Source organism: Lutra lutra, chromosome 18, assembly GCF_902655055.1.
Source record: "Lutra lutra chromosome 18, mLutLut1.2, whole genome shotgun sequence".
NCBI lineage: Eukaryota > Metazoa > Chordata > Mammalia > Carnivora > Mustelidae > Lutra > Lutra lutra.
In genome coordinates, this window is record NC_062295.1 from 34,952,715 (window position 1) to 34,972,714 (window position 20,000).

Below are 20,000 nucleotides of genomic sequence, written 5' to 3' on the forward strand. Positions count from 1 at the left end.
TCAATTTGCATACAGTTATGAACCTGGTCCTTTGATTAAATTTCAACCTTGGTAATCAAATCAAGCCACCTGAGATACTTGCTGGTTTTATGATTGCTTGTAAATCTGTATTTTCTGAATCTAAACTGAGCTGTGGGGTGTTAAAGGTTAAGTCTCTGCTCTTTCCAGCTCCTCGGTTGACTGGCTTGCAGCAGAGTGAAATGACCCCATTCATCAGAAGGCACAGAGGTGTGTGCTAAGACAAAAGTGACCTGCAAAGTTAAGGCAGAGATTTTCTTTTTTTTTTAGGTTAGTTTTTTTTTTTAAATTTTATTTATTTATTTGACACAGAGAGAGCGAGAGCACAAGCAGGTAGAGCAGCAGGCACAAGGGAGAGGGAGAAGCAGGCTCCCTGCTGAGTCAGAAGCCTGACATGGGGCTCAAGCCCTGGACTCTGGGATCATGACCTGAGCCGAAGGCAGTTACTTAACCAACTGAGCCACCCAGGTGCCCTAAGGCAGGGATTTCAAGCTTAAATGAAAACCAGCAGGCATGCTTGAAAAGCCCAATACGTATTGTTGGTAATTATAAGGTCATGAGTTCATCTCAATATGGCAAATGAAACCCAGTTGGCAAATCTTAGGAGTCAAATGTTAGAAATCTGTTAAGGAAGGAGGCAGCTGCCTCCACTGCCTGAGACCTAGGGCTGATGTGTTATTTCCCCCCAACATCCAAGAACATATAATCTTTTGGTTCCCAAGCATGATGTTTTATAATTTGCAAAACCGGATACCATTGTCCCAGAGTCCAGGTGGTTATTTCTAAGTCTAGCCGCATCTCATTCTCTTGGTGTCCCCATCTGGGCCACACAGTACCTTCTTTGTGTACATTTCCAATTGAACTTTTACCACAAAAGCAGTTTAGAAGCTTTATATCCTAACAGCTCATAAAAGATGCAATCCACCCAAATGGAAATTTTTAAAAACCAGAATAAGACTTCCTTATTGGGAGGATGTCTCCGGTAGTAAGCCGTCGTTCCTGTTTCGAAAAACCGGCTCTGGATCCTCGGGATCTGGGCTGCGGCTGGGGTGCAGACAAAGCAGAGTATTAGGACCCAGGCACCTGCTTACACTGAGTGCTGAAAGGAAGAGTTCCCTCCACTACACCTCAGCTCACCATGGTTTTCTTTCTCTTTCTTAAAGATTTTATTTATTTATTTGACAGACATAGATCACAAGTAGGCAAAAAGGCAGGCAGAGAGAGAGGAGGAAGCGGGCTCTCTGCTCAGCGGAGCGGGGGCTCCATGCGGGGGCTCGATCCCAGGACCCTGAGATCATGACCTGAGCGGAAGGCAGAGGCTTTAACCCACTGAGCCACCCAAGAGCCCCAGTTTTCTAAATCTAGTAACGATCTCATGAATAGCACAGCTATATTACATCGAGTTAAAGGTCGGTCTTAAAGTTTAAAAACGTACAGCCGTTTCTGTCACCACAAATTTTATTAAGTTTCTGATACACTGGGAGCTTCCAAAACTACAGGTGGCAGCCCCTTTTCTCCATTTATGACAGCCCGTGCCCTGGGATCCCGCAGATCTTTGAGGTCAGCGAGAAGGGTGAGCAGGACGGGGGTCAAACAGAGAAATCAATACAACTGGGGGACGTGGATCCCTCTTCTCGCAGTCCCCAAAAGGCAGCACGTTGGGGCGCCCGCGGAAAGTGTGGGTCTCGGGGACTGCCCTCCCCACCCCCCCGTGCGGGCTCTGTCCAAGCAGCGCGGCATCACGACGTACTAACGCCTCCCAGGATCCGGGTCGCAGCGTCACCGGGAGCTTTCCGACCGCTGCAAGAGGGCAAGAGGTGGCCGGCGGGCCTGGGGCGCCTCAGGTGGGGACGCCCCGCCTACTGGGCCCAGCCGGCCTCCTCCCGTCTGCCCCGGCCCCTCGGCCCCGCCCACTCGGCCGCCTCAGGTGGGGCCGCCTCGCCCGCCCGGCCCCGCCCACCCCGCGCGCCTCAGGTGGGGCGGCCCCGCCCGCGCAGCCAGCCCGGCTCGCCCAGCCGCGTCAGGCCGCGTCTCCTCAATTCCTCGCGGGCGGTGGCTGCGGCCGCGGCGGCGCTACAAGTTTTGACATTTTGGCGGCGGAGGAGCGCGCCGGCATTTCGGAGCCGACGGCTGCGGCAGCCGCCGACCCTCGAGGGCCCTTCAGCCGCGCCCCCGGCGTTCCCGCAGCCCAAAGTCAGGGCGGCCACGAGGCCCGGCCGCGTCTTCCCGCGTTCGCCGGCCGGGCGGCTGCAGCCATGTCACGGGGGCCGGAGGAAGTGAACCGGCTCACGGAGAGCACCTACCGGGTGAGCGAGCCCAGCACGGCCCGGGACCACGGGGGTTTGAGGGCGGGAGGCCCGAGGGCGGGGCGCGGCCGGGGGTGCGGGGCGGCCCGGGACCCGTGGAGGACGGGGGTCGGAGTTCGGGGCCGCGGGAAGCGGGGAGGCCGCGGCGCGGCTCGCGGTTGTCGCCGGGGGAGGGTCGACGCGAGGAGCTGACTTTACGCGGGAACACCCTCCCCCCACTCCAGGCGCTCGGGCCGCCCTGCTAGCTGCCCGTTTCACGGCCCAACGTGTCGGGAGGGCGTAGGAGAAGGGGGGGAGGGGTCTGTCCTCTGCCTGGGGGCCGCGACCTCCCGCCGGCTGCCTTCGGAGTCCGAGACGCGCCGGCGTGGCCGCGGCGCCCGAGGAGCAGCTCCTCGTTCCTGCGGGCGGGGACCGGGCGAGCGCCGTGCGGGGCTCGGGCCGCGCCAGGGGCGCCTCTGGGGGGCGTCGCGGGCTCCCGGCGTCGGCTCCCGCCCTCCCGGACCCTGGCGCGCGCGGCTCCCCGAGCCCCTCGGCCTGGACACACGGACTGCTCCGCGAGGTTGCCGTAAAATGGACCTAACCTACAGGAGAGCGTTGACGGTCACTCTCTTAAGGCGGTTCTCCAATAACAGACACAGATTTAGGATTAGTGGCCAGTTTAGGAAGTTTAAGTACTCGTAAATGAATTCCAGTTGAAATAAGATACGTGCTTAATAATCGGCTATTAATAGACGACAAAACAACTTTTGTTTTAATTCGGCTTGGGCTCATTGAACACAAGCTCTCCAAATTCATTTGTAGCCATTTTTAAGGCCAACAGTTTGGTCACCTTTATAGATTATTTTTTTTTAACCCTAAAATTGGGTTTCTAGATGCGCAAAGTCTGAATACCTGAAATCAGAGGGGTTTATTGACTGTTGTAGGATAAGAATAAAGAAGAGCATGAAAATATATTCATAATCATAAAAAAATTTGAACCTTCGGGTTCAAAACAATTGATTCCCTTCATCTGGATACACGTATAGGTAACGTGAATTACACTTTTTGGCTAGATACGGTGGACACAGTTGACACAGCATTTTTGGTCTCGGTAAGGAACTTACCTTGTCTTAATGTTGTCTTAATGGAGAGCAATTTTTAGAAATCCCGGAAATTGTTGATTGTTAAAGTTTTACATTTGTATTGAGCTTGTTAATATTTCCATAATCCTGAAGATAGTGTGGCAGGCAGCAGTGTGAGGTGTTGACAGTGTGTAAATAAGACACTCTTAGATTTGGGGAGTTGGAGCTACTCTGATGACTGTCAGTTAAGGAAAAACCATATCCAAGAGAGGAATGCAGATCGTTGTCGATTTCAGGCAGTCTTAAGTATCTAGTGGGGCAGAAAAACATGTGAACACCTAAGTTGCCTCCAAGGAGACAGGCACATATATCTTTCCAATCTGGGATGATAGATCAGTTTGAGACAAGCAATCAGATGCTCTGAAGTAACTCTTTTTCTCCCACTTCTTCCTTTTACTTTAGCAATGACTCAGTGGAGGGGCTGTCCTCCAGTGAATTACAGTGCCACAAGTGCCAACTCCAAAGAACTAGGGCAGGATGCAAAAGTGTAGATTTCAGTTTGGGTTATACATATTTATAGACATTAGGCAGTGTAAATCATTTTCGTACTTTGCAAAGTTAAAGTGAACGTCAGAAACTAGTTACTGACTACTTTCCATTCCCAGGTGTCTTAAAACATATTAAAAGCTCGCAAGTGTCGATTGTGACTTTAATCACCATTTTTTCTTTAATGTTTTGGGATTGTGTTTTTTATGTTGAATGGTGGTAAAAGAATTTACAGCTCCGGACAGCAAGTTTATGTATAGTCTATGAAGTGAATACTGCTGGCTCATGCTTTGGCTATGATGGAAATGTGTAGTGAAGTTTTACATTCACAAGTCTGACTGAAAGCCTGAAAACCTTCACCACCTCCTCATTGAGTTCTTCCCTATCCCACCCTCTGACAACCAAAGCTGAAAACAATTTAAGCTTAATATCATAAAAAAAAACTCACAGTGTGATGACTAGTTATTTTATTTAATTTGTTTATTCATTTTATTTTGAGAGAGGGAGGGAGCAGGGCAGAGAGGGAGAGAGAAAATCTTTTTTTTTTCTTTAAAGATTGCATTTTTTTAAAGATTTTATTTATTCATTTGACAGATAGAGATCATAAGTAGGCAGAGAGAGAGGAGGAAGCAGGCTCCCTGCTGAGCAGAGAGCCTGATGCGGGGCTCCATCCCAGGACCCTGGGATCATGACCTGAGCCAAAGGCCCTAACCCACTGAGCCACCCAGGTGCCCCAGGAGAGAGAAAATCTTAAGCAGGCTCCACACCCAGCAAGGAGCCGGGATGAGGGGCTCCATTTCATGACCCTGAGATCTTGACCTAAGCATAAATCAAGAGTTGGATGCTTAAATGACTGAATCTAGTGTTTTGGGGGTTTTTTTTTGTTTTGTTCTGTTTTGTTTTTAAGAGATTTCCTTTATGTTACCTAATAACCTACAGTGTTTTACTAATGGAAACATAACCTAACCAGATGCATTGACAATAGCACCTGGAACTGAGATTTAATGACTTGCTAGTATGGATTTTAGATTTTTTTTTTTAAATACTCAAATTTCTCCAACTTTGAAAAAAAGAATAAATTCTCTGGAAGAAGTGAGGGATTATAAACTAGTGTAATTCTCTGTAATGCAGTATCAAATATCTTTCAGTATTTATTTACACATTTGCTCAGTTCTCTAAAATGTGTCCTTAGACAAATGATTAGTGGAAACCCATGCTGAATCCCAGGAGGATGTGTGTTTTATGGCTTCACAAACAAATGGTATGATAATAACCCCCCAAAAAGTCAAGTAATGTTACCATTGCTAATTAAAGGTCAGCCAAAGATCCCTCCCCGTCTCTACATAGTATGCCCATAATTTGCCCTTAGTGCTTGCTTGTGATTTTGCATGGTTTTCTGATGAGTACATGCTTTAGTGGTACAAGGAAGAGGTAAAGTTAAAAAAAAAAAACAAAAAAAAACCTTAAGTAAGAGTAACCACACCTTCCTAGAAGTTAGAACAGATAAAGTCTTAGGAAGTTGAGGAGGAATGGGTATGATGTCATCCATCCTGTACCTACCTTACCCTTGCTAAATAAGCAGCAATGAAGGGGGAGAAAGTCACTTAAAAAGGAGGGGGAAAGGGGCAGGTAAGTCTTTGTTTAAATGTCACCTGCTCAAACAACTCTTTAAAATTGTTTAAAATTGCCATCCATCTCCCAATCCCACTGACTTTACCTTTCTCACATAGTGCTTAGTATCTTAAGATATTCTGTATGACAGACTTGTTTATCTCTCATCCCTCTCCAACTAGATTTCGAGTGCCCAGAGGAGAGGAGCTTGGCTTTGTTACATTCTGAATGGTTACTGACAGGTAGTAGGTGTGTGAGTTTGTTGATTATATGAACATTTATTTAGTTAGTGAATACCTATGCTAGGCTCCCTCACATCCCTTGACACTTTCCATAGAGCATTTGTTTCAATCTAAGTATACATCATCCCTCGAGGTGGATGTGGATTTTGTTTACTGTTGAGAAACACACACCCAAAAATCTAGAGGGAGCAGTGTCCACGTGCCATTTTCCCCGCCAGCCTCCATTCATCTCCTTTTTGTATAGTAGTTTAGTTTCTAGCAGTCAAAAAATGCACAAATCAAATGCCTTTTCGTATTTGGTGATCTAAGATATCACCAGAATTTTCTGCCACTTTGTTCATCATCTTTGTTTTGAACAAAAATTTGTTTAATAAAAAAATGAGGTACTTTTGTTTTATCGAGTCAAACAAGCCTCTCGTCATGTATACTAGGTTTTGTTTGTTTTTATTTTCTGAACTTGGGTTTAATTGGGGATATGGAAGTAAAAGTCCCTGCCTAGATGGCTTCCAGTGCAGATTATGGTATACAGGTCTAGCTTGTGAAGGTTTCATTCGCCTTGTGTGTTTATTGCTGTAGCTGTATATACTATTTGATATCTTCATCTGTTCCCATATAATACTACTTTCTTCAGGTTTGCTGAAGATAAAATGGGATTTTCAGAAGCCCAGACAGCTTGCTCTTGGCTCCATGATGACTATAAAAAGGGACAGTAAGAATCAGGTGCCAGGTAGCAACAGAAAGAGTTGCCAGGTATCAAATATTAAACTGAACAGCCCAGTATTGTAGCCTTTTGTCTGGTAAAATGAAAATACAAAGACAAACAATGGTTGTCTTTTTCTGTCATAACATTTTTTTCCTGATTGGAAAGAGATTTTAGAACTGTGATACCATTATTGCTATGTAAGACAGAGCAGTGTCCTTTATAATGAAGCTTGGGAAGCTGGGACCACTTGGCCAGGTGACACCATCCACAAGTTTGAGGTTGCTTTTGAGTTTACATTTGTGATATTATTCCAGTATTGGGCATTAATTCTTTCCTGGCACTTCTGTTTTAACGAGCCACAGGCAGACCTGCAGGGGAAACCTAAAGTGCATGGAATTTCAACAAATTGGACTTTTGTTTTTATCAGCATTCCACAGTTATTTATTCTGCACTTCAAAAGTAAAAATTATTATAAAAGCTACACAAACATTAATTGAACTTACCTGTAGACATTTGCAAATGTATTTCTTAAACTTTTTTTTTTTTAAAGATTTTATTTATTTATTTGACAGAGAGAGATCACAAGTAGACAGAGAGGCAGGCAGAGAGAGAGGGAAGCAGGCTCCCTGCTGAGCAGAGAGCCCGATGCGGGACTCGATCCCAGGACCCTGAGATCATGACCTGAGCTGAAGGCAGCGGCTTAACCCACTGAGCCACCCAGGCGCCCCTTTCTTAAACTTTTTATTGGACTATAATAAATATATCGAAAGGTGTGCTTTGGTGTATATAGCTCACAAAATCGTCAAAAAACTGAACATGTGTGTATAACGAATACACTATCAAGATGTAGACTATGACCAGCCTCCCTGAAGTCCCTTTTGTGCCCCCTTCCAGTCAACGTGTTACCTCCAAGATAACTACTGGCCTTAACTTCTAAGCACTGATTAGTTTGGCCCATTTCATCTCCCATCTTTCACCCAGTGTGTTTGTAAGATAAACCCCTGTCAGAGTAATTGTAACTCCTTTTTACTATTGTGTAGTAAGTAGTGCACTGTGCAATTACATCATGATTTATCTATTCTCTTGAGGGACTTCTGGATTGTTTTCAGACTACTCCAGGATACTGTGATTAGTGAGGCTATGAACATTCTAATCCATGTCTGGTGGGCATAGGCCCTCATTTCTCTTGGGTATAGACATGGGAGTGGAATTGCTGGGTTATAAAGTATTTGAGTAAATACTTTTCTGCTTTGGCAGAAACTGCCCAGTAGTTTTCTAAAGTGGTTGTACCAGAGTTCAGTAGCTTGTTTTTGGCAACAGTTGATATTCTCTTTCCTTTTAATTTTAGCCACCGTGGTGGGTCTATGCAAATAAAATTTTAAAATTCAAAACAAAACTGTTTTCCCCAGGTTTGGTTCAATGTCTGCAACCACAGCAGAAGCCCAACTCCCTAGGAGATACTTCCTGTCAGAAAGTAGAGCCTAGGACCTAGGGAACATGGGTCTGAGAGAGGCCATACAGCTGTGGTGCTCAATAGAGTAAAACATAAATTTAAGTTTAATAGACTCTAAAACTGTCATAGTTGCACACATCAAAAGGTTTATTTGCATAAGAGGTTTTGAGGGCATAGATGAGCCATGCTTTAACAAACTGGAATGCTGGGGGAGGGGATGCAGAGTTATGGTTAATTGAATTTTCTTGTTCCTTTGAGTATTAAAGTACTTTTCCTTTTCTTTTCGTGTGACTTTTCTAGAAAATGTACCTGCTTTATGTTATAGGCACAATTGACTAATTTTTAAAAAAGAATTACAGTGAGTTAAAATTAAATTAAGAGGTTTCAAGACTACTACTTTGTGAAGGAAACGACAGTTTTAATTTGGGTCTTTACCCCACTTAGATTGTACATGCTTGAGAACAAATCCCCCAAATCCTACTTCTTAGCATTTACCACTTTCATATTTTGTTCTTTATGTGTGTGTGTTGGTTTTAATCTCAGAGGATTTTTAAAACTATTTTTCTGATACTAGAAATTTTCCAAAATTTCTGTGACTATTCACAGGGAAAGTAAAAGTCCCATGAATCTCACAACCCAGAGAGAATACTGTTAATTAAACTCTTACTGTCACACTTCCCGACAGTTTTTAGCCCATCTCTGTGTCAGTCAGTAGCCTGTGCCTCATCAGCTTGCTGACTCCACAGTACTCTGTTCTCTATCAACAATTTATTGATCCAGTCCCCTTTTACTGGACATAAGATCGTTGCCAGCACTTTGCTATTAAAGCACTGTAGCAAGCATCATTGTAGGTAAAGCTTTGCACAAATCCGGGATGTTTTCCTTAAGCTCAATGCCCAGAAGGGAGTTGTGGGTCAAAGGGTAGGTACAATTTAAAGCATATTTGCTACATATTGCAAAATGCCCTCCGGAAAACATGCCCGAAGTTATGCTTAATCTGATTTTGTGAGAATGCACCTTTCCTGAACCCCAACTAAGTTGGTCTTTTTAAAGCCACTTCCTTTTGTATAACCTATATAGGTTTGTTTTTTTGTTTTGTTTTGTTTTGTTTTTGTAAAACATGTAGAGCTATACTGTTTAGTAGCTTATGGACATTGATTGGGACAATACCTGAGATTTCATATCTTCTGCTGTTGGGTATAGCTTCCCCCATAAACTTTGTACATAGAGATGTGTGCAGAATAATTACACTCCTGTGGCTCTTCAAGCCTGTGTACTTTTGTTCTTACTTTCCTCAGCCTTGATTTTAAACTCCTATTTCTGTTTTCCAGACCTTGAGTCTGTCTTTTTGGTTGATTATTATTTTAGGGACTGTGTTCTGGTTTTAACAGCTGCTTCAAGTCCTTGTGGTTACAGGGGAGACTTGTGTAAATGAGATAAAAAGTTGCTGGTTCCTTTTTTATTCAAAAATAAATGAAAAATATTACCGGAAGGTATTCCCAATCCAGGGAGCAAAACGAATGAGCCCCCCTCAGAGATCTAACTGATGGCTCATAGCCTTCTGAAGCTACCTGTGCTTTAAGGAGAGCAGCCTGGGCAGTAAAGATGGCCTCAGGTTTGTTGCTTAAACTTTTTATTTGGTGCTTTGGAGGTTGAAAAGTCCCTAAACAATAGCAATTTCTTCACTAAAAGTACCAAAGTATAGCAGTGGTTAAACTGTAGGGCAGGGGAGGGAGACTTTTACTTGTCACTTTTACTCCACCTTCTAGAGTATTTATACTCTCTTTGTGTGAATGAATTACTTTTATAATTTTAAGGTTTAAAAAGGCAGAAATTGATGTACCACTTTTAATGGGTAAAAAGCTTCAAAAACTAAGCTAAAATGTGCCATTTTCTTTTTCTTTTTTTTTTAATATTTTATTTATTCATTTGACAGAGATCACAAGTAGGCAGAGAAGCAGAGAGAGAGAGAGAGAGGAGGAAGCAGGCTCCCCGCTGAGCAGAGAGCCTGATGCGGGGCTCGATCCCAGGACCCCGAGATCACGACCCGAGCCGAAAGCAGAGGCTTTAACCCACTGAGCCACCCAGGTGCCCCTAAGATGTGCCATTTTCTACCTGTTTTGCAAACTAACCTTTCAAAGATAAGCCTAATTTATTTATTTTCTTAAAGATTTTATTTATTTATTTGACAGAGAGGGAGATCACAAGTAGACAAAGAGGCAGGCAGGGGCCGGCGGTGGGGGGTGGGGAAGCAGGCTCCCCGCTGAGCAGAGAGCCTGATGCGGGGTTTGATCCCAGGACCCTGAGATCATGACCTGAGCCGAAGGCAGAGGCTTAACCCACTGAGTCACCCAGGCGCCCCTCTAAGATAAGCCTAATTTAAAGTCTCGCTGTTTTTCTCTTAATTACTACTTATGGGAATGCATTTTTTTTTTTTTTAAAGATTTTATTTATTTATTTGTCAGAGAGAGAGAGGGAGAGAGAGCGAGCACAGGCAGACAGGATGGCAGGCAGAGGCAGAGGGAGAAGCAGGCTCCCCGACGAGCAAGGAGCCCGATGTGGGACTCGATCCCAGGACGCTGGGATCATGACCTGAGCCGAAGGCAGCTGCTTAACCAACTGAGCCACCCAGGTGTCCCTATGGGAATGCATTTTTAACATTTACTAACCTGAGACTATGAATGCAACAGAAAAGAATGCAACAAAACTGAGAAACCCAAATTCCAGTCCTTAAACAGTTATCGCTTGAGTCTTGATCCTGATGTTGCAAGAAGCTGATCCCTTCAGGTGCCGCTGTGTTCTTGAAAGGCGTAAAGGCACCAATAACAATGAGAAGAAAAGGGACAGAAGTGGTAATAATAACCTCTCAGAAATAAGGCTAAAAGTTCAGATGATTAAAACACATTGTGTAGAATAATAATGGAGAGGTTCGGAATTGGGGATCAGAGCAGATCTCAGGTGAAGCATTTTTGTATGTACTTAATGTCATTTTCCTCCATTTGACCTTGTGCTCCAATTTTTTCATCTATAAATAAGGACTATAGTAGTACCTACGGCTGGTTATTGTGAAGATTGAACGTTGTAATACATGAAAGCTCTTAGAACAGTGTGTTAGAGGGGTGCCTGGGTGGCTCAGTGGGTTAAGCCGCTGCCTTCGGCTCAGGTCATGATCTCAGAGTCCTGGGATCGAGCCCCGCATCGGGCTCTCTGCTCAGCAGGGAGCCTGCTTCCTCCTCTCTCTCTGCCTGCCTCTCTGCCTGCTTGTGATCTCTCTGTCAAATAAATAAATAAAATCTTAAAAAAAAAAAAAAAAAAGAACTGTGTGTTAGCAGTAGTAGCCTGTGTTTACCGGAGTGTAGACACTAGGAGAGCATTGATTTTCATCTATTTTGTTTACTGCTTATCCCCAGTATCTAGTAGAGTGACTGACATAGAGGCAGAGTTGAGTAAATATTTGATAAAAGAATAGCGTTGAAATCATTGGCACGACTTTTTCTGCCAATGAACTATACCCTTCTTGAGGGTTTTTTGGTTGTTTTGCTTTTTTTTTTTTTTAATCCTTCACTGTGCACAGTAGTAGTCAGAAAAAATTCTTGAATAGATACTGAAGATCTGTGGTTATCACACAGTTGTAGCTAAAATCCTCACCTTGGTGGCCAGGGGGACTGAGCTAGCTCTGGTAATAATGGCTATGATGTTTTGAGCATCTGTTATGGATGTGTCAAGTTTGCTATCCACATTCATTCTCCAGCTGTTTTTTTTTTTAATGCACCACAGTTGTGCCAAGCACTGTGGTTACCACTAGGAACCACATTGGAGAAGGGGAAAAACAAACAAACAAACAAAAAACCAGCCTGTGCTTTTCTAGAGTTTATAGCTTATGATAGGACAAAAATGCCAAGGTTTTAGTCTGTCCAGCCTTTCCCCTCTACCTTGGCTGGCCTGTATCAATTATGTTTCCTTGTTCCTCTCCCCACCCTCTTTCCCAGAGGGGTCCTGCCTTTGCCAATTCAGTTCTTTGAACTTTGTTTTGTCTCACTGTTGGAAGAAAGAAAAAAATAAATGTATGTGCAGGTTAAGTTCAAGAGGTTTTAAGGCAAGTTGTAAGAAGTCTTTCAAAAATTGGTAAGAGAATTAGATGAGAAACAAAACCAAAAAAATTAGAAGTTTTGATTCTCCTTACTGGTATCTGAGAACTACATGTAATGAACTTGAAGTATTTTTAAATTATTTTAGGTTTCTGAATAATATTTCTCAGATTGCAAGGGCTGCAGTGTTTTTGTTTTTGTTGTTTTGTTTCATTTTGTTTTTTAAGATTGATTTATTTAGAGAGAGCTAGAGTGGGGGCAGGGGCAGAGGGAAAGATTCCCAAGCAGGCTCCACACTGAGCCTGGAGCCTGACGCAGGCTGGATCCCACAGCCCTGAGATCATGACCTGAGCAAAAATCAAGAGTTGGATGCTGGATGTTTAACTGCCTGAGCCACCCGGGTGCCCCAGGGTTGCAGTTTTAATGCAAAACAAAATGACCCATCTCACAGGGTCTGGGTGAGGGAAGTTCAACTAGAATTACTCAAGATATGGTATAAGTATAGCATTTGGAACGAACTGGTGACTTACAAAAAGAATGTCACTTGTATTTGAAATTAGCGGTTTACTTTGATCTAGTAAAGTTCCTGTTACCTGTTAAGTACTTTAAGGGCTTTCTAAACAAATGCGACCCAGCACATGAGACATTCTTTCCTGTAAATTCACTGCTTGCTTTTTATTCCAAGACACACCTTTTAAAAACAATAAGTAGGCAGGTAAGAACACTCAACCAAATGGTCTTGTGTGCTCTATAGCCTTCACAGTATTTATCTGTTGGCAGCTGATTGGAACCCAGCAACTTAACTGCTGTTTCCTTCATAGATACCACGTATCTGTGAGAAAAGTTATATATTTCTTTTTTTTTTTTTTTAAGAAGGTTGTATTTATTTATTTGACAGAGAGAGAGAGAGACAGCGAGAGAGGGAACACAAGCAGGGGGAGTGGGAGAGGGAGAAGCAGGCTTCCCGCAGAGCAGGGAGCTGGACGAGCAGGGAGCTGGACGCAGAGCTCCATCCTAGGACCCCGGGATCATGACTTGAGCTGAAGGCAGATGCTTAACAACAGAGCCAACCAGGTGCCCCAAAGTTATATGTTTCTAAGTGATATTCAAGTAATATTAAAGATGTTTGCATTTCTTATTCCACCATGTCAGTCTGGATTGCCTTGGTACTTTATTTTATACCGGTCTCCCTATTAGACCATGCATTTTCAAGGGCTAGAATGCTTTCCTCATTCATCTTTGTGTTCTGTATGTCCAGCATGAGACTGGGTTCACTATTTACTGTAGGTATGTAATGAAGATTGAACACATACATAATATAGTTGTTTCAAAGGCCCAAACATGAGAAGTACTATACAGAGTTAGTGGAGCGAAACCTAAGTACACATTATCTTGTACTTGCCACAATACCCTTCCTGCCCCCACCACCCATCGGGAAAAATACTGGAAGAGGCCCATTTGCAGATTCTGATTGAGACTAATGTAATAGTCCTCTTGGTACTGTAGCTGTTAGGGAGGATAGTGTTTCCGTTCTTCCAAATGGGAACATGCATCTCTGGGAACCAAGCAAAAATGGATATGGATTTCATCATAGTTGGAATTTCAAGAAGTGATTTTTACTTCATTCTCCTAGGTACGTCTCCCTCTGAAGTGCAAGGTCCAAAAGTTTCTTCAGATCTGGGGCAGGGTCCCCAAATCCCTTGTTCAGTTGAGGCCGGTGTGGGCCAAACATGGTTACAGTGTCTGATAGCTTGCTAATTGCCAAGGCTAGGAATGCCTGCTTTCAGCCCCAAAAGCTTTCTTCGCACTGCCAAGAAATATATAACTCTATGGAGTTTTATATACATGTCGCCTATTGGACCTTGGACCCAGTATAATTGTCTGCACTTAAACTAGAAGGAAAAGTGGTTTCAGATAATTCTACGGCAAATGTAAAACTTTTGTCTATTATTTAAAATAGAATGAAACTTTGTAGTGTTGAGCAGGATTCAGGCCATTACTTTTTCTTTAAGTTACTTTATCAAGGATGGTCATGAACTCAGATTGCCTGTAACATAGTTCTCCCTCCTCAATTAAAACAAAACAATTGAGTGCCTAGATTCTTATACTAGTTTACTGGGTGGGATAGCTCTGGGACTTAATATTCTTTTTTTTTTTTTTTTTAAGGATTTTATTTATTTATTTGACAGAGAGAGATCACAAGTAGATGGAGAGGCAGGCAGAGAGAGAGAGAGAGGGAAGCAGGCTCCCTGCTGAGCAGAGAGCCCGATGCGGGCCTCGATCCCAGGACCCTGAGATCATGACCTGAGCCGAAGGCAGCGGCTTAACCCACTGAGCCACCCAGGCGCCCTGGGACTTAATATTCTTGAGAGACTTGATAATTTCATGCAAAAGTCTTGAATAGTTATAAGAGCACATGTCTTACTTTATCCTGCCAGTGTGGGATCTTTTTGTTTTGCTTAACTTTGCTTTTTCTTCAGAAAAATCTTGCTGCCTTAGGGAGTAGGGAATAGAGAAAGTGGAGTTTATCAAAGAAATCTGAAATAAAATGCCATGGAGCTGTTATTGTTTCTAGCAGTGTATCCTAAGAGGTAGCAATACATAGTTTTCTGGATGATCATACTGGTTCTCATCTCTCGGTTGGTTCTTAAGGAGCTCATGATCTAATAGGTTTTTTCAGAACACTTGGAGAATATTCTTTCAGAAGCTAAGCCCAAAGAGCTCGCCCTGTGCTTTGCTGGTCACTAGCCCAGTGCTCAGATCATGTCTCAAGGGATGGAGTCATGTAACTCTGAGGGTATCATGGCTTCATTTCTGGCATGCCTTTTGCGCTCTGAAGGACCGCTTTTGCAGAAATAATTACTTACCAAAGCTTGGATATGGAGGAAGGGAAGAAAGAAAAGGAAGAATGCAGGCAAAACAACTTAGGTCATAGAGAGAAACTTTCATGGTGAATTTTCTCTGTGGGCTAAAGATTTCCTATGAAACTACCCTTATAGAAGAACCCAGAAATGACTTTTTTTTTTTTTTTTTCTTTTGCCTGGAGAAACATTTGTCCAACTCTTCCCCAGTCATAGCTGGAAAGGCAGCTGCTAATCCAGCAAGGAGATTATTCTCAAAATAGCTGGGTTATCTTTTTCTACTAATGGATCTAATTGAGTATCACTCTAGAAGGGGAAGTTGCTGCTAACAGCTACGTGGGAAAATGCTTGCAGACCAGTAGCACTTTTCTGGATGGTGCTGGACCCATGTTCACAAACATAGTGCATGTCCTGCATCTCAATACACGTGGCTCTCCATGGGCAGGCTAGTTAGAAACAACCAAGGAATGAACAAAGACACATAGCTTTGCAGCATTCCATAGCATTAAGGGTTTAAAGCCTGAGCCCTTAGCAGGAAGAGTCAGGGCTTTTGTTATTTCTGTTTCTGTGTCAAATGAATAAAATCTTAAAACGTTAGGAAGAGTCAGGGCTTTTGTTATTTCTGTTTCTTTCCTTTAAAAAAAAAACCAAACACAGCTTAATTGAGGTGTAATTCATTAAAAAAAATTCACTCCTTTTAAGTGTACAATTCAGTGATTAGTTTCAGTAAATTTACAGAATTGTGTAACCACCACAATCCAATTTTATAACATTTTCATCATGCCAGAAAGGTCCTTTGTGACTGTTGCTGTCGTTCCTCATTCTCATTCTGAGCCCCAGGCAACCTCTGATATATTTTTGGTCTCTTTAGTTTGTCTTACTAGGTATTTCACATAAATTGAATCATATAATTGTTAGGTCCCCCAATAATGGGTCCGTGATTAAAGGAGCGAGACTGATAGAAAGTAAAGGTCAAGCAAAGCTTTATTTCGCGCCAAGCATCAAGAATCAGACCGAACGTTCGGGGCCGTGCCTCTTACAGAGAGAGGGTGACCTTTCTCTGCTTCACAGACTAGCTTTTAAGGGCAAAGGCCATGTAGTTGGGCCTGGCCACGCACAGGTGGCCAATGAAATTGTAACACACAGAGAAAGCTGCACAGTCATGTTAGGTCATACATAAGTGACCAATTGAATTGCAATTTACCCTAGTAGATATTTGAATTAGCCTATCACCTTGGTCAGAAGTGGTGTCCAAAAGGTTTCCCTTTTGGGCCCATACTCCTTGGTAACTAGGGAGACAGTATGCATTCCCCCACTGATCGGATGTCTCCACCTGGCCTGACCCACCCTTGTATTTGGGCTTTGTCACCTGGGACTGTTTTCCGGGACTTGTTTTTAAGTAAGTCCCTTGGGGGACGGGGGGCAGGGACAGTTTAAGGGTTAAACAACAAGGTTATTGTTTAGCCTGGATGGAAGTGTTCTTGCTAAAATAAGTCCTTACAATAATATGTGGTCTTTTATGACTTCTTTCACTTAGCATGATCATGTTGTGTGTATTGGTACTTTATTCCTTCTTATGGCTGAATAATCATTTATGGATGTACCATGTTCATTTGTTCACCAGTTGGTGGACATTTGAGTTGGTGGACTTGTTTCTAAGAAGGTGCTTTTTTTTTTTCCCCAGATTTTATTTTATTTTTTTTTATTTTGGGGATGGGGAGGAGCAGAGGGAGAGGGACGAGCAGACTTTGCATTGAGCACCACGCCTGATGTGAGGACTGATCCCAGGACCCTGAGATTATGACCTGAGCCATAACCAAGAGCCAGTTGCTTAACTGACTAAGCCACCCAGGTGCCCCTAACAAGGTCCTTTTTTTTTTTTTTTTTTAAAGACTTTATTTATGGAGAGAGAGAGAGAGAGATGATGAGAGAGGACAGGAGCAGGGAGGAGAAGGAGAAACAGGCTACCTGTTTCTGAGTAGGGAGCCTGATGTGGGACTCGATCCCAGGACTCCAGGATCATGACCTAAGCCAAAGGCAGTCGCTTAACCAACTGAGCCACCCACATGCCCAACATGGTACTTTTTTTTTTTTTTTTTTTTTTTTAAGATTTTATTCATTTGACACAGAGAGAGAGATCACAAGTAGGCAGAGAGGCAGGCAGAGAGAGAGAGAGGGGAGGAAGCAGGCTCCCTGCGGAGCAGAGAGCCCGACTCGGGGCTTGATCCCAGGACCCTGGGATCATGACCTGAGCCGAAAGCAGAGGCTTTAACCCACTGAGCCACCCAGGCACCCCCAACATGGTACTTTTTTAAGGGCCACATTACTGTGTGATACTTAAAAAGTAATTTAAAAGTCAACTTGGAGAGTGGGACGCCTGGGTGGCTCAGTTGGTTAAGCCACTGCCTTGGGCTCAGTTCATGATACCAGGGTCCTGGGATCGAGTCCCACATCGAGCTCCTTGCTCAGCGGGGCGCCTGCTTCTCTGTCTCTGCCTGCCACTCTGCCTCCTTGTGCTCTCTCTCTCTCTGACAAATATATAAATAAATATGATCTTTAAAAAAAAAATCAACTGGGGCGCCTGGGTGGCTCAGCGGGTTAAGCCTCTGCCTTCGGCTCAGGTCATGATCCTGGGGTCCTGGGATCGAGCCCTGCATCCGGCTCTCTGCTCAGCGGGGAGCCTGCTTCCCCTCTCTTTCTCTGCCTGCCTCTCTGCCTACTTGTGATCTCTGTCTGTCAAATAAATAAATAAAATCTTTAAAAAAAAATCAACTTGGAGAAACAGGATTAGGAGGGCAAAATTCACAAGGAAAACCCTGACATTTTCAGATTTTGTAAGTTTGTTATGACTTAGTAGTTACAGGGCAGAGCCTTACAGCTTTTGTGACCCTCTGTTGGAGCTGTTACTTTGAGGTAATGAAGTTGCAAGCGGTGTTATCTATCACCTCATGCCTGATTTTCCTAGCTAATTGGCCCACTGGGTCACTGTCTGTTGAGTGTGTTCAGAGGAGCTGCGGGCACAGGGTGCAGCCGATTCAGCCGTGAGCACATGTATCTCTTACGGAACCACGACAGCAGTAATGAAGAACTGTTGCTGCTGCTGCTGCTGAGTACATTTTGGGCCTTAAATGATCCAGGCACTGTCCTTGATGCTACAGGTCGTCCTTGGCCTTTTATATGCAGTTCCTACGGAGGGAGCAATAAACAAATGTGCTGTATCCTGTGAGGTCGTGAACAGCCTTCTGAAGCGAGAGAAGCACGGAGTGGAGGTAGAGAGGAGGGAAGGCGGATCAAAGTGTCTCAGAAGTTTGGTGCTGAGGACTGGTGGATGGGTCTCCAGGAAGAGTCTTCAGGCTGAAGGAGAGCAAGTACAAAATCCCTGTGATGGGAAATGGCTATGGCATGTTCCGAGAATAGCCCAGAGGCCATTGTGCCTCGGAGCACAGTGACTGGAGGCAGGGGACAGAGTGGCCAGAGTCCAAAACTGCTTAATTATGGGAAATATCCAGGCTTTGTGCCCTACCCTGCTGTTAAGGATAATGCTCTCGGGGCGCCTGGGTGGCTCAGTCGGTGAAGTGGCTGCCTTCGGCTCAGGTCCTGATCCCGGGGTCCTGAGATCGAGCCCTGCATTGGGCTCCCGGCTCATTGGAGGGCCTGCTTCTCCCTCTCTGTCTGCCTGCTGCTCTGCCTACTTGTGCACACTCTCTCTCTCTGTTAAATAAATAGATAGATAGATAGATAGATAAATAAATATTTTAAAAGGGTAATGCTCTTTGATAACCTTAATCTGTGACAGACAGTTGAGCCTAAAACCGTTGTAATATACGAGTAAACTACTTTTCATCATTTCTCCTCTCCTACTTAGATATTTCCAGTCATTTGTACTTTTTTAATGCTGACAGGGAAGCAGTGAAGGTTATTTTACAAAAGATACTGTTTTTCACTCATCAGATAGGAGAAATGTATGACGAGTGTTGGCGAGAGTGTGGTAGAAGAGTACTTTCATACAGTGGCTGTAGGAGCACACATTGTTGCAGACCCTTTCTCCAAAGTATGTGGTGGTGTCTTTTTTTTTTTTTTTTTAAGATTTTACTTATTTGAGAGAGAGTGAGCAAGTGAGGGAGAGTGAGAGTGCAAGCGTGCACGGAAAGGGGGGCAGAGGGAGAGGGAGAAACAGACTTCTCGCTGAGCAGGGAGCCCCATACAGGACTCGATCCTGGGACTCAAGGATCATGACCTGTGCCAAAGGCAGATGCTTAACCAACTGAACCATCCAGGTGCCCCTGTTTGAAAAGTCTGTCACATACCCTGTGCTTCAGCAATTCTTTGTCTAGGTATTTTCTTTATACCTGTGTGTATAAGGAGACGGGTACAATCCCTTGCCACATAGTTGTAACTTGTAAGCCATCTAAATGCCACTCAGAGGAAATAAACAAATTGGTTTACTTCATTGTGAAGGCTGAGAAGTCTGGAATTAGAATTAGAAGCTTATATTGCAGTCCCCAGGCGGAATGTCATCTTCCTCAGGGAAACCTTAGTTTTATTCTAAAGGCTTTTTGGCTGATTAAATGATGCCTACCCAGATTATTGAGGATAATGCTTAAACTGGTTGTAGATGTTAACCACATCTATAGAATTCCTTCAAAGCAACACCTACATTAGTATCTAATTGACTGACTGGGTACTATACCCCTGTCATGCAGACTCCTAAGGCTAGCCATCACAATGGGATACCATACAGAAGTTAAATAGTTTAGACTAGTCAATATTTAACAAGGTGGACAGGTCTCAGGAACATAACACTGAATTTAAAAAAAAAATGTAAGAGTGAAATGTATTATGATACCATTTATTAAAATGCATAAAGGAAACTTGTGTATCATTCATGACTAAATACTTGTACATATAAAAGTGTAAAATAGAAAATGAACAGCATTTTTTTTGTGTATGTGTGTAAAGATTTTATTTATTTGATAGAGAGGCAGGCAGAGAGAGGGGGTGGGGGGAGCAGGCTCCCTGCTGAGCAGAGAGCCTGATGTGGGGCTCCATCCTAGGACCCTGGGATCATGACCTGAGCCGAAGGCAGAGGCTTTAACCACTGAGCCACCCAG

General features: G+C 43.8%; 1 protein-coding gene across 1 annotated transcript in view; it reads left to right on the forward strand.

Annotated features, from left to right (window-relative positions):
- The first annotated feature begins 1,716 nt into the window (after positions 1 to 1,716).
- The window catches only part of BAIAP2L1 (BAR/IMD domain containing adaptor protein 2 like 1), a 96,328-nt gene continuing 78,044 nt past the window's right edge, over positions 1,717 to 20,000 (forward strand). Inside the window, exon 1 of the mRNA XM_047714221.1 lies at positions 1,717 to 2,324. Within this exon, the coding sequence (XP_047570177.1) occupies positions 2,274 to 2,324 (51 nt within the window). The 5' untranslated portion in view covers positions 1,717 to 2,273. The remainder of the gene's footprint in view (positions 2,325 to 20,000) is intronic.